Genomic DNA, 14757 nt, shown 5'->3' with positions numbered 1-14757 from the left:
CCGGGATAAGCGAAGGGCATCGCTACAAGGGTAATACTTCCTTTTCATGTAGATCTAAGGTAGATCTAGTGTAGACAAACATGTACATGAATATTCTATTTATAACTTCGCACGAATCCGTGGCTAGCTTCGAGGTTTCCGCAACGCAAAAAGTGGTTTTTGTGGCTCGAAAATCTTAACACTTCACACACCATGACTTTCACCTAGCTTCACTCACTAGGGTTTTTATCTAACTTCACTCACCAGGACTTTCCATCTGCCTAGCTTCAGTCATTAGGACTTTCATCTGCCTAGCTTCACTCACTAGGACTTTCACCTAACTTCATTCACTAGGGTTTTCACTTGGCTTCACTCACCATGATTTTTTCATCTGCCTAGCCTCTAGTTAAGACTTTTCCAGTCAAGTATCCGATCAACCCTTTGACCTACTTGACTCTTCTTCACTTACTAACTGGTCAACCTTGACCAGAGAGGAATTGCAGCAGCAATCTCCCCAAATGGACGATTACATCTATAATCTCCATGTATTGTCAAACATCAAAACCCAAACATCAAAAATTCAAGCTTGAGCTAACTCAAGCCTAGTCAACCTGGTCAACAAGCTTGAGCCAACTCAAGCCTAGTTAACCTTGACCCAGGGGTTATTGCACCAACAATCTCCTCCTTTTTGATGTTTGACAATACCTTTAAGTTAGGCTAATCTCATAGCCTCAACTTCCTTTCCAACCAAAGTATGAATGAGGGTTTCCTTAATTCTCCCCCTTTCCTAGAGGGCAAACTCCCTCTTTAGGTAATGAAGGCCTTGTTGGAGCAATCCCAATGGTCCGTGGGACCATGTGTTTTGGTGTTTGGGCAAAGGGTTTAAGTTAGGATTGCCCTCGTTATTTGATATGTGTACTTGAGTTGTGCAGGACGGCCGGATACACATGTGACTCATGTTGACGGCTTCGGGTCTAGTGAAGGATGGAGCATCCGAGGGACCGTGGACAAGGCAGCAAGGACAAAGGCCGAGGTAGACGACTTCGAGGCATATGCGAAGGATGACATTGGGGACGAGCCGAGGGCTTGAATGCATCCGAGGGACGAGAGCCAAAGGAAGTAGGCCTGAAGGAAAGAGGTCAAGGCTGCAAAGAAGAGTCAAGTGAGTTGTGAGGGTCCGAGTGCGAGAGAAATGTACTCGGGATGGGAAACCCTAGGTTTAGGGTTGTACCAGTCGACTGGTACTGGGACCAGTCAACTGGTGGTGAGCACAGAGAGCTTCTGTGCCCGAAACGGCTGGGATCAGTCGACTGGTCCTGGGACCAGTCGACTGGTAGAGAATCGTTGAGAGAGCCGTTGGGCTGGCACCAGTCGACTGGTGCAAGGACCAGTCGACTGGTAACGGGCAAATCAGCTTACTGATTTGCTCCAAGCTCTATAAGAAGGAGCTTGGGATGGCCGACCAAGGTGACGAAATTAGACTTGGTTAAAGCCTAATTAGTAGTCACCAAAGTGCTCAAGGTCTCTTGTGTCCAAGTGTTCTTGGTTGGTGTTGTGGTGAGGTTTCTCCACCCACAAGGAGTTGCTTGAGTAGCCGGAGTTTGCCGGGGGCTAAATCACCGAAGGATCGGGATCGTCCACCTTACGGACAGCCGTGGAGTTGGAGCATCATCTCCGAACCATGTAAATGATCGTGTAGCTTGGTTTGCTTTCTTTTCTTGTCTTTAATCTTTAGCTTGTTTGTATTTTGTATTATTCCGCTACGCAAGCTAACAATAGTGTAGGAAGTAATCGATTTGGGTGAGCCGCTATTCACCCCCCCTCTAGCGGACGTCAAGATCCCCAACAGGCCTAACTCAAGCTTGAGCCAACTCAAGCCTTGTCAACCTGGTCAACCTTGACCCAGGGGATATTGCACCAACAGTACTTACCTCTATATCCTTGGAGATGTAATATGCATCTACTAAGGATACCCATTAAGAAGTCCTAGGAAAGGCGTTAAGCTCGTACCTTACCGAATCTCAGTTAGTTACTTGTTCTCCGAGATTCGTGAGTCTGATGATGAGTTCCTTGATCCTTGAGTGGAGGTGTGCAATGTTTTCTCCTTCTAATTAGAGGTTGCTGATCTGGTTCTGGAGCATATCCCATCTCGCTAGTTTTACCTCTGAGGTCCTTCGTGTAGTTCTAAGAATTTTTCCCAGAGCTCCTTGGCTGACTCTTAGACTCCAATCTAGTTGACTTCTTGAGGTGGTAAAATGCTAAGCAGATGAAACTCTGCTTTGTTATTTACCACGAAGTTGACTTGCTCCTTTTTTGTCCATTGGTATTCTTCTTTGCCCTCTGGTGCTACAAAATTAAATTTCATAATTAGATCAAAATATATCTTAAAGAATACGTCCATCTTTTTTCTTCCAGTTCATGAATTCCCCCTCGAACTTCTATGGACAGATACTCGGTCTGGTCATCTCTTGTGCTTCAGTTGGCGGTTAGTACTTCTGAAACATCCTCGCTTTAATACCAATTGTTGGACGCTTGTTAGCTGGTAAGAGGGGATGAATTTCCCTGCATAAATATAAAAGAAACAAAACCTTTCTTAAACTTTACAGTTTGATAAACATTTTCATAAAAAGTAATAAGTAGTAAACTAAAGACAGATGCACAAAAGGAGTTACTTGGTTTACAATCAGATGATTGTTAATCCAAGATGTTGAAAAGCCCACTAAAGTCTCCTTCAAGCGGAGAAACCTCTTACAATAGTCAAAGCTCACAATTACAAAGCTAAACTCAAATGGAATCATTTACAAGCGTTGTATTTAGCTTGTGGGATCAGGGTTGTATTTATAGTCTTAATCATAGCACTTGGAAGGGTACCAGGCGCTTAGTGGGGGATAAAATTTTATTCCTATCGCAACAGATCGTGACAGCTGCCAAAGCGATAAAATTTCTGGTCCAGGAGCCTGGACCTGCTCCTGGTGCTAGGACCCGCTTAAACCCGATCCGCATTCGAGGGTGGCTCCGAGGGCGCCCTCAACACTAAGGTGGTCTGGGCGCCTGGAATTGTTCTAGGCGCCCGAACCATAGTCAACATCTAGTTGACTTTTTGTCCGGGTCTTCCGCTCCAACTCCGCTTGCTTAGGTGATTTCAGCCATCCGAAATAGGTCTCACTCGAACTTAGTTTTCGGTCTTCTCGAGCAACCTTCCGCTTCAGCTTCTTGTCCCTCAGAACCGTCGCGTGCTTCCTTCTTGTCCGCCAACGTACTCTTCCACAGCACCTCGTCCCTTGGGCGCACCGAGCCCGTCGACTCTCTCCCGTGTCATCATTCTCGCTAACTGCATCTTTCGCTCGACCGCTCGACCACTCGACCTCTTGTGCGCTTAAGTTCCTGCATACTTAGACACAAGGACATCAAAACATAACAGGACTTAACTTGACTTGGTTGATCACATCAAAACTATCATGGGATACTTATACATAGTGGCTTATGGTGATTTCTGACATCTCCATTAGAGGCAATGGTCGGTGTGGTGATCAGACAGCAAGACTATGCATCACTGTTGTTCGTGTGGGTGGAGAGCTATGCTAGTGGTTGGGTGTATAGGAGCTGCTTTCGGCCATCGACAAATAGGCGACGACATTAGTTGAACACCAGAGTGCCTCTGACAAATGTCAATGCTCGACGATTCCCTGTTAGGAAGGGGGGACGACAACTTGAGTATGAGTGGACGAAGTGGCGGAAAATGGGAACAATGGCAAAGGCAGCTTAGGGTTTGATTAAATGAACTTAGGTTTTATATTAAATCAACTCCCACTTTAATTAGATATTCTTAACATGCTTTATCTCTTACCCATTTTTCCTATAAAATATAAAAAGATTCATTTAAAATCTATAAAATTCCAGTAATTTTTATAAATTCATATACACCTTTATCCTTAATTTCTCACTAATATAAATTTATTTTCTTAAATAAATTTAATTATGTCAAATTTTAATTATTTTAATTTTTATCAATATTTTTGATATATTACATTCTTCTCCACTAATAAAAATTTGATCTCCAAATTTACTACTCATATTGTAATATTAAAGAATCCTTATCTAAGGGTAACAACTAAATAGTACACCCCTATACTAGTCTATTCTAGTATATTAAAACGTTTATAATGGTCCGGGATACCTTATACATTACTTGATATACTTCTAAAGTAGATAATAATTGTTCTGTGGATTATGAACGCACCATGCTTTGGCTACTCCAACAGTACGTACTGTCTAGCTAACTATTGTGGGTAAAATTCACTAGGTGTAAATGATTTTCTAGTTGCCTCTGAAGTTCTTTGTGCATGTTTGTAGTGAATCCTCTAGTTTGTGAATAGTGTGTTTCATCCGTCTATCTGTCTGAAATCATTCACAAAATGAAGTTCTGCACAGAATGAAGTTTTGTACACATGACTCATTGGAAACTCCGCCAAGTAATCCAAAGAATCAGTCTAGTGGGTAAGTAGGAAATGGACAAACTTGGTTAATCTATCATCTATCACCCAAATTGAATCATGCACCTCCCAAAGTCGATTGTACTATGTTTCCCTTTCTACTCAAGTGCAAAAATCTTCCTAAATAATTAAGCCTGTTGTCTTTGATGCTCTCGCAATAAAATGGAAATTCAATAAAATTGGTTCAGTTGTCCAGAATCTCTAGGGAATCAACAACTTCAACTTCAGCTTCACTAACCTCCTCATCACTCTTTTTTACAGCTAATACTCACTACTACTAAGCTTTGAAAATGCCTCCCTACAATATCGGCAGAGAACAATGCAAAATCTGAATTACTCACTTCATCTCAAACAATTTCAGTGATTTCAAAGTCCCCGAACTTCAAATTCTGAACATCCTGAGGTTCTTGCATCAATAAGGTGTAGCTCCATAGAACAAAAGGAACATCACATAACCTTGCAACAACAGAATCATAGATTGGAAAACATCAACCACTAGGAAACTATTTAAAGGGGTTCAAACATTAGATTCAAAGAATTGTACCAAAGGTTGCCAACAGTGAATCTAATCCTTCAATTTCCAGACCACTACACCCAACATTCAATGGATAAGGATCAAAACATTCATGTTCAAAATTTGTTCAGCTTTGGTCTTTGAAATTAAGAACATAGAAAACAAAAGAAATCAAAACAATGGTTTGGTACAAGTTAATTAGGACACTTTTTTATTTCTGAATTCAACCATCTTTCGGATTCAAATTAGAGTTTCAAATTTCAGCAGGAACTTCAATTAAAATTGTCAATACATGCGGTCATACCATTATGGTCTTACTGAATTTGAGGGCCACATGATGAATGATTTGGTGTTGTCGAATTCTGGTTGAATTTGGTTTCTCATGTGTTTCTGTTGGAAACTAATCCTTAGGCATTCCAATTCTGATTTCAGAAATCAAGTTAAGTTCCTACATCAACCTCCATCCATACTCAAAAATCTAATTCAGACATTACACTCAAGGAATTTACACTTCCAATGAGTTCAGAATATAGAAATTAAATTCAATGCAACTGCAGAGATCAACTTAATTCTTGGCAAGCAAACTTTTTTGCATTACAAATTCCAGAAAATGAGTGCCACAAAAACTCAGTTAATTGATCTATCCCTATTTTGTGTTTCCTTTTCTTTCTTTTGACTGAACACTTGGTACTTCCTTTCCCGATGTTAGCAAGCCTACTAACACCAGTCTTTAAGCTTCTAAGATGGAATTAATTTCTGCAATTCAAGCCCTCAAACCAGATTCAGAAATCCTGCTAAATAGAAATTTCAGAATTGAAACTAAGCTCAGCATTCAGCAATTTTTGGCAAGAGAGTGTAACACCAACCGACAATGGAAGGCAGAAACTTCACTCGAGGTTGTCACTGAATAGGAACTTCAATTCAACTATAATGCAATTCTCTACACTCCAATCCCAGAAATGAAACTGTTAATTCCATTATTTATCAAGTACACTTCATTGGTAGAAAGGTTTTGATCTTTTTATAACTGTTAGGCACTCAAATTGATATTCTAAAACTTTCTAGTAACGACCGCAGGAGAAAGAAAAAGGTTTCTGAATGCAGCTTACCAAGTTCAGAATTACAGTCTTGTGCATTACTTTTCTACTCCAATTCTAGTTCTTCCTGTGTGCATTACTTCAGCAAGATCAAAACTAGAATGTCTTTACACTATAACAAATGTAATTTTCTATAGCGCATTATCAACGGCGCATGGTTGAGTTCGTTGTTAATAATTGTTTTCATGATACATCCAATAAAATACGTTGCGGATAGTATTTTATATTTATACAAATGACAATGTATAAAAAAATATACTGTGAATAAACTTTTCTACATATAGAATGTACTATTAAAATTTAATATTAACAAATTATAAAATGCACTATTAATATTATTATATTTATGTAAATGACGACATATAAAAAAAAATATATTATCAATAAATATTATAAAATATTAACAACGTACGCGCTCTTAATGATCTTGAATTTTTAAATCTCTAAATCCTCCGTTATCACCTTTGTGAACTTTCCCTCTTTCCAAACCTTTGTTTTTCCCAAAACCCTACACGAACTTCTTTCCCTCTTGCTGAACGTGGACCCTTTCACTTTTTTCTTGCAGTCAAACCCAAATCCCCAAATCCCTTTCACTTTCTTCTCTCTGGCCGATCCCACCACAGGGCTCTTCGTCGCCGTCTCCGTCGATGCAGATCTAATCCTAGTCATGGGAGATATCATCGACGAGGCGCACAAGAAGACCAAAGCCTAGCGCCCCTTCGCGTCTTTAACACTGATATCCAGGCTAGAGCATTTGGTTCTAGTGGAGAAAGGCAGCAGCCGGAGGTCATACAGGTCTTGGGCTCGACTCGGAGGCGGGACGATGAGATCTTCTTCGAGATCAAGCCAAAGGAGGTAGGGAAAGAATCTACGATGTTGGTTCAGGTCGACGACAAGCAGGTCGTGCATGTGCGGCGGCTCCATTGGCAGTTCCGGGGAAGCGAGATAGTGGAGCTCGGCGAGGGTAAGATTCAGTACTTCTCTTGGGACCTCCACAACTGGTTCTTCCACCCCAAGAGCAACCCCTCTGTTCCCAAAACCTCCAGGTGTATTATTCCTTATCGTTCCTGATTCAGTGAGTTTTTTTTTAGTTTTTTGCTATGTGCTCATCAGGTCATCTCTATGATCGAGCATATTTTGGGACACTGTCTATTGTGGAAGATTCAAGTGTTTTAAATTTTTGGGTTGGGATGGCATGATGTCGAGCGGAGAAGTCAGGAAGGTATCCCATGAGGATATACAACTAGTAAGGAAGCTCTATGCCTTATTCAAAGCAATCACGCGAAAGTAAGAATTACATTCAAGTTAAACTGCAATGAAAGCTAACAGAGCGCTGAGGGGCAAAATGCTGAAGATGTTATCACCCAATTTCAGCTGCCTTCAATTGCCTTCAGTTGGTTCTGTACATCAATTTTGGTCCTATGTCATATACAAAGATCATATGTGCTTTGAGATTTCAATTGGTTTATTGATTTACAAATTTGGTGCATAATCAATCATGTTTATATATGTTTGCTCCATCCTTCTTATCTCTAGTTGCAGAATAGTTTAGGTCAACCTCGTTTCTGTAATTCATGTGTTGTTCGAACTTGGATGCAACATAAAAGTATCTGGCTGATAATTAGTAACTATAGGATATAGTTAACTTCTGTGTGTTATAATGGTATGTTCTTCAAAAACCATCAGTAGTTATTATTGTATTGGAAGCTTCAATAATTAGTTAAAACCTAATGAAGTACTTCTTTAGTTATATGGTAGCAAAAGGTGGAATCCGTCATCCCAACGGGCCCACGACCATATGTGAGAAGGTAAATCGGAAAGCTATAGTTGGCCAGTGCAGAGGAGGGTTTTTTTTCCTCGACTTTACCGAGATTCGAACCCTTGTCCTATGATAGCAACTTTGTTCTGCATTAGCTAACTCAACCATACCCCGGAGGCAATTACTTCTTTAGTTATAGAATTGCAATGTGGTGTTATTACTGAATCTTTTACATGCATCTGCTCTATAGTTAAGTTCCCCAGACTTGCATGTTTGAATATGCTAATTCACATGTATGGGAATTCATATACATTAACACTGTTTTAACCCTTTAATGGGTATGCTAGATCGATAAATATTTGCTAAACTTTTGCTAATGAGAAAGAACCACATAATAACACCTCTTGATTTGTCTAGACTTGAGATTAACATAATTGAGAAAGAACCATATGCAAGGAATTAGTATATGTTTAACTGTTAATAACACCCTTTTAAGTAAATTGATTAACTCATTTAAAATAATCATTAATAATGACATTATCATCAAACTTTAAAATATGCTTTCAAATATGATAGATATAATCCTTTTAAAAAGTATGATCCCATTTACATCCCTTCATAGAACATGTCTTTTGGGGAAAAAATTCCTCTCACTTTCTAATCATTTGACGGTCCGTTATAAATTGATCCTATAATTTACTTCTCTTCACATGACCTGAGCATAAAGTGTTAGGGGTACCTAAGATGATCGTAATCATCTTTTATTATAATTTGAAATTCTCAACTAAGGCACCTTTTTAGTAAATTGATTAACTCATTTAAAATAACCATTAATAATGACTTTATCATCTGTCTATAAAATATACTTTCAAATATGATAGATATAATCCTTTTAAAAATCATGATCCATGTAATCTACATCACTCTACATAATCTGAGAATCTAATATGAGTGTAATCATCTTTTACTATAATTTAAAATTATCAACTAAGACACCCTTTTAAATAAATTAATTAGCTCATTTAAAATAATCATTAATAATGACTTTATCATCCGTCTATAAAATATACTTTCAAATATATGGTAGATATAATCCTTTTAAAAATCAAGATCATTTACTTAATATTGTCAGTCCATAACTTAATTAGTCAATTATTGAGTCAGCTTTACCCTTTACGCATATAGATGTTGGCACATTTTTTTACTCAAACTAGACAGGTTTTAAATTTTAAATTATAAGGAAGGAGAAGGTTACCCTATACACTCATCTGTGTGAGCACCTATTGTTAATTTTTTTTTTATAAATTTTTTTAGGCTATAAGATTTAGGGTATAATTTTTGATTAAATGAAGTGAAAATAAAAAAATAAAATAAAGTGGTATTTGGTTCTTTCCTAGGAATGAGGATGTGAATAGGAATTATAGTATTGTGGAATGAGAATAAGTATGAGCATGGATATCACTCTTAAAATAATATTTGGTTAGTTAAATATTTTCTATCGGAATAAACAAAAAATTTCTTTTTTACCCTTAGAGGAAAATAAGAGAAAAAATAGATGTGAGAGAAAAAAAATGATGAGAAAGAATGATGAAAGAAAAAGTATGATGATAGAGAAAAATGTGATGAAAAAAAATGGAGAGAGAGAAAATGTGATGAGAGAATAAGAAAAGAGAGTGTGATGAGAGAGAGCATAATGAGAGGGATGAGGAGAGAGAAAATGTAATAAGAGAAAGTGTGATGGGAGAGAATTAAAAGAGAGAAAATATAATGAGAGAAAATGAGGAGAGAGACTGTGTGATGAGAGAGATTGAGGAGAGAGAAAGTATAATGAGAAAAAAATGAGGAAAAAGAGTGTGATGGGAGAGAAAGCATGATGAGAGAGATGAGGAGAGAGAAAATATGATGGGAGATAATGAAAAGAGAGAAAGTATGATGAAAAGAGAGAGTGTGTGATAGGAGAGATTGAAAAGAGTGAAAGTATGATGAGAGAGAAAAATATGATGCGAAAAAGTTTGAGGAAAGAGAGTATGATGAGAAAAGAGAAAAGTGCAATGAGAGAGAAAGTGTAATTAGAGAAAATAAAGAGAGAAAATGTGATGAGAGAAAATGAGAAAAGAGAGTGTATGCTAGGAGAGATTAGGGAGAGATAAAGTATGATGAGACAGAAAGTCAGATGATAAAATGAAAAGAGAGAATGTATGATAAAAGAGAACAAGGAGAGAAAAAGTGATATGAAAGAAAAATTAAATAAATATATTAAGAATATTTTTATCCAAAAATTAACTTTCATTCCTATTTCCATCAAAACCTAAGAGAGAAGGTTGGTTTCATCAATATCCAAATTTTTGGGTTTCATTTTAAAATTTTAATTATATTCCCATCAATCAAATACAAGGTTCGGAAATAAATCTATTCTCTCATTTTCAAACCCCTAAATCAAACGTCATCTAACACTAGGTAGCAAAACTCTTATAAGAAATATCTAAAATTTTAGAACTCTTTAATAAGAGTTAAAAAAAAACAAAGGAGAGTTCAAGGCGAGAACAAGAATTTAAAGCAAAATTTACTAATTCCATCTAGTGATACTTTTGTAATTGTGAAGGGTTGGCCAAAGAGACGAATAATTTTTTTTTTAAAGAAAATCTGGTCTGCTCTATAGCAATATTCTAATTAAACTAGTTATTCCCCACATACGTTTCATTGAATCGTTCGCTGACTCAATCATTTTCTATCATTTTTCTAATCGGATGTTGACAAATTGTTGAATTAGTCCGCCACTCTGCGGTCTCCAAATTAGTCACACGGCACACACATTTCTCTCAATTTTCCAAACACAGTCAAGTTCGTTGACTAAACTTCCTACTTTACCATCAGATTAGATTTTAAAGCTGTTATTCCACCACACAAAAAAAAAAATAAAAAATTAAGGTGTTACATTGAGAGTTTTGTTAAACCTTGTAGCAATTCTAAAAGGAAATACAGAAGTACGTAGATTTCAGATACAAACAGCGCAATTCAATCGGTTCACTAACAAATTTAGGATGCTATAAACTAGATCTAATTGATTTGAATTTGAATATGTGCAAGCTCTAGTCAGAAAAGTGTGGAAACATCCCATGAAAATGATACACTAAGTAAATCTATTTTTGTAAGCATAAATAATGAGATCTTAGTTACACTACCTTCGCTATTTGTAGTTGACATTAAGAATGTTTAAACTTAATCACAATATATTCTTCTAATCAAGTAAAAACTAAAAGTTCTGTTGTGCCTAATGAATATTCATATATCTCTACACTGACATAATATTGTCCACTTTACACCTACGTCATCATGACTTTACTCTTGAACTCTCCCCAAAAGGTCTTATATCAATAGAGATATCCTACATCCTTTTAAACTCATGATATTTACCAAATCTTTCCAATGTAGAACTTTGATTGAACCCCAACAATCCTCTCCTTAAACGAATGACCATAATTATTCTCATAGTTTGAGCCTCCCCACGAACATCTAGTCACCCTGACCAGTTCTGGGCCTCTCCGCGAGCATCCGCATGCATCCGGTCACTCTTGACCTACTTCGGGTCTCCCTGCGAGCATTCGGTCACCATGACTTGCTCACCCCTTTGCAAGTATCCGGTTACTTTGACCTGCTCTAAGCCCCACACAAGCATCCGGTCACCTTGACCTGTTCCAGGCCTCCTCACAAGTATCCGATCACTCATGACCAGCTCTGGGTCTACCCTCAACTTCGTTCAAGGCCACCCCACATTGCATCTGGTCCATGATTCTGATACCAATTATTATGCCTAAAGGATGTCCACATATCTCCACAATGACATGTTATTTTCCACTTTGTGCTTAGACTTTCATAGCTTTGCTCTTGAGTTCTCTCCATGCTTTATGTTAATAGAGATATTCTACAGCCCTTTAAACCGATGATTTTTATCAAATTTTTTTTAATATGAGACTTTAAGGAACCCTAAGTTAATTGCTACAAATTGGCAAAAGCATCTCAATATATATTATAGATGGAATTACGTGAGGACTTCTATATCTGCATGATATCAAAACTCAAGATTCTCGATCGAAAAGGATATTTGAAAAGGAAGCAACTCAATATATATAGTTGGAATTACGTGAGGACTTCTATATCTGCATGATATCAAAACTCAAGATTCTCGATTGAAAAGGATATTTGAAAAGGAAGCAACTCTTAAGAATGCAATAAGAATAGTTGGAACATTATAAGTCTTTTATGTTGAGTAAATTATTGAGTTATTATTATGTTCAATATAGTTGTTAAAAAAAAAAACTCAACATTTTTGCATGTGTACAGGATATCAGTAAAAATGTAATAGGCCAACGATAATAGAAGTATTGACAATGTTGACAAATGAGGGCCAATTCCTTGTTCAACCTTCTATTGCCTAATTAGCAGTGAAGGAGATTTAACTACCAGCGAAATGAGTTTAGTCCATCAAATATGTGCATTATTCAATTCACTGGGCCACTAGAAATTCTGGACAGGTCACTTGTAATTAAGTATTTACCAATTATCTTTTTTTTTTGTTTGCCTATTGCGCGCACGGGGCACTTGTAAATATGGAAAAGGATTATTTTATGACTAAGCCAGTTTAGTGTCTGCTTGTTACTTTGGGTCGATAATAATTAAACACTGGCTCCATTCCAGACAATGACTTAAAAACAAATAATAAAGGCTATATTATAATAGAAGCAACTTTAAGATAGATAGAATTATTATGAGACAAATGTAGCGCCGGAGATAAGAACGCAGAGAGAGAACGTCATCTACTCTAGGTGACTCCATATTCTAATCCGATATTTCCAAACTATTGACTTAAAGTAAGTCATGCTGCAGTGTCCAAATTAATTAAATACACACAATTCTTTCAATAATCTTTCTAACACAGACAAAGAACGTCGACTAGACTTCTTGCTATGCCATCAAATTTTTAAAAGTGTTAAATTGAGACTTTTAAAAGGCAATACAACAGTAGATTGCAGGTGCGATCGAGCAGCTCAAATCATTAGGGCATCCACCGGGAAGATGCAGCTCTTTCTTTCTCGGTTCCTGGAAACAATAGTAGTAACTCTCTTCGTTCTTGTCCGGTCCTCATCTTCTGGTAAGTTTAGGAAAGTATTCTTCGTCAAGAAAGCCCATAGGATTGATTAATTTATTTATTTTGATAATTTATGCATTTAATTTTATTAAAGATTTAAAAAAATGCATCCAAAAATTCTTCTTCACTCAACCTGCCTAGTTTGACCTGTTATCACTCAAATCCGCAGTCAATTAGCCATTGCCTAAAAATAATTTCAGTCTATTAGAATCAACTAATAGTTGTCAAAAATCTTTTAGCTAGCTAATAATGTTTAACAGTTACATAGCATAAAAAATTAAGAAAAATTAGTATGGACAACAAACTTAAGAGACTTCTTGTGTCTTCAAATACTTTTGATTAAAATCAAAAAAAAGTATTTGATGATATTATAACTTAAAATAAGAAAAAATGATCAACACGTACGTATAAATTCAAGAGATATTAAGAGTGGAACAGTAGCTATTTGATATAAATCTAAGATTTCTATAGCCGACAAATATTTTTAATTAAAAGTATTTTAACAGAAATTGAATTTGATTTCAATTGGTAAGTCGGATGAAAAGAATTTAAAGCTGTTAAATATTTTTAACTAAAAATATTTAGTGTAATACCAGTTAGGGTGGATAATGCCCCCACGGGCCGGATCAGCTGGAAGGGTATCTGACACTTGCAACGGAGGTTCAGGGGTTGAGGGTCGTCAGTTGTACACGGACGTAAAACTTTGGTATGCTGCGCTTTAATTCCACTCGACCCCCAGTCACCCTTCTTGTCCAGCTTAACCGTGATTTATCCCCTTTGGATATCTGTGGGGCCGAACCGAGGGAACCGCTAAGGTTGTAGTTCCACCTTTTGCAAAAGTTAGGGTGGATAACAAATCTAACAGGGCGGATGGGGATTCTAGGAAATAACAATATTGTCGTATGGTAAATTTTCCTTTAGTAAAATATTGTATTTATTAATTTATAACTTTGGTACAGGAGATTCAATGACCCCGCACAACTCACTTATAAATGGCGAGACCTTGACATCGACAGGAGACTTGTTTCAGTTGGGCTTCTTCAGTCTAGATAATAGTTCAGCCAAGGGATACATAGGAATCTGGTACTGCAATCACACACCGCAAGAAGGCACTGTAGTATGGATCGCCAATCGGAACAAGTCTGTCAATACATCCATGGCATCCTTCAACCTCACTTCCGATGGAAATCTTGTCTTATTTGAGGAAGACAAAATTGTTTGGTCGACGGGAACGAGATCCACAGAACTCAATTCTGCACGCTTGCAGCTTTTAGAATCTGGAAATCTCGTGTTGAACGACAGCAACTACATTCTATGGCAGAGCTTTGAGCACAAGAATGAAAGCGGCATGTATCTCGTTGGCATGAAGTTTGGATTTGACAACCGGGCCAACACTTCATGGCAGCTAGTGTCATGGAAAAATCCCATGGATCCTTCTCCGGGAGACTACATCATGATGATTCGTGCTCTTCCTATACCGGATGACGATGAAGGGATCCTACATATACTATCGCGGTGGCATATGGAACGGATATGAGTTCATCGGCCTTCCATCGATGGCGAGCGGCCAGTCGGTAGCGAGCTCAGCAAGGTTCCAAGTTTGTTTCCAACGAGAATGAGACCTACTTTATGGTTAATTACATAGCCTCGCCAACACCGGTGCTGTTTCGGTCAGTGTTGTGTGCCAATGGAACATTCCAGACTTGGTTTCTTAACAGGGGTGGCAAGGGAGAGTGGCAAATTCTGTGGTCGCTTCCAGAGGACGAATG

General features: G+C 37.6%; 1 protein-coding gene across 1 annotated transcript; it reads left to right on the top strand.

Annotated features, from left to right (window-relative positions):
- Positions 1–13955: 13955 nt before the first annotated feature.
- LOC121972588 (G-type lectin S-receptor-like serine/threonine-protein kinase At1g61360) lies at positions 13956–14525 on the top strand. Its single transcript, XM_042524240.1, has one exon. It carries the CDS (start codon positions 13956–13958, stop codon positions 14523–14525), a length of 570 nt encoding a protein of 189 aa, XP_042380174.1.
- The last annotated feature ends 232 nt before the right edge of the window (positions 14526–14757 follow it).

The sequence above is a fragment of the Zingiber officinale genome, chromosome 4A (assembly GCF_018446385.1).
Source record: "Zingiber officinale cultivar Zhangliang chromosome 4A, Zo_v1.1, whole genome shotgun sequence".
Classification (NCBI taxonomy): Eukaryota; Viridiplantae; Streptophyta; class Magnoliopsida; order Zingiberales; family Zingiberaceae; genus Zingiber; species Zingiber officinale.
This window is presented reverse-complemented; position numbering and strand designations above follow the sequence as displayed.

What these genes read in the sequence shown, in the direction of transcription:
- LOC121972588 (XM_042524240.1), top strand. Translation starts at nt 13,956, where the DNA reads ATGACCCCGCACAACTCACTTATAAATGGCGAGACCTTGACATCGACA.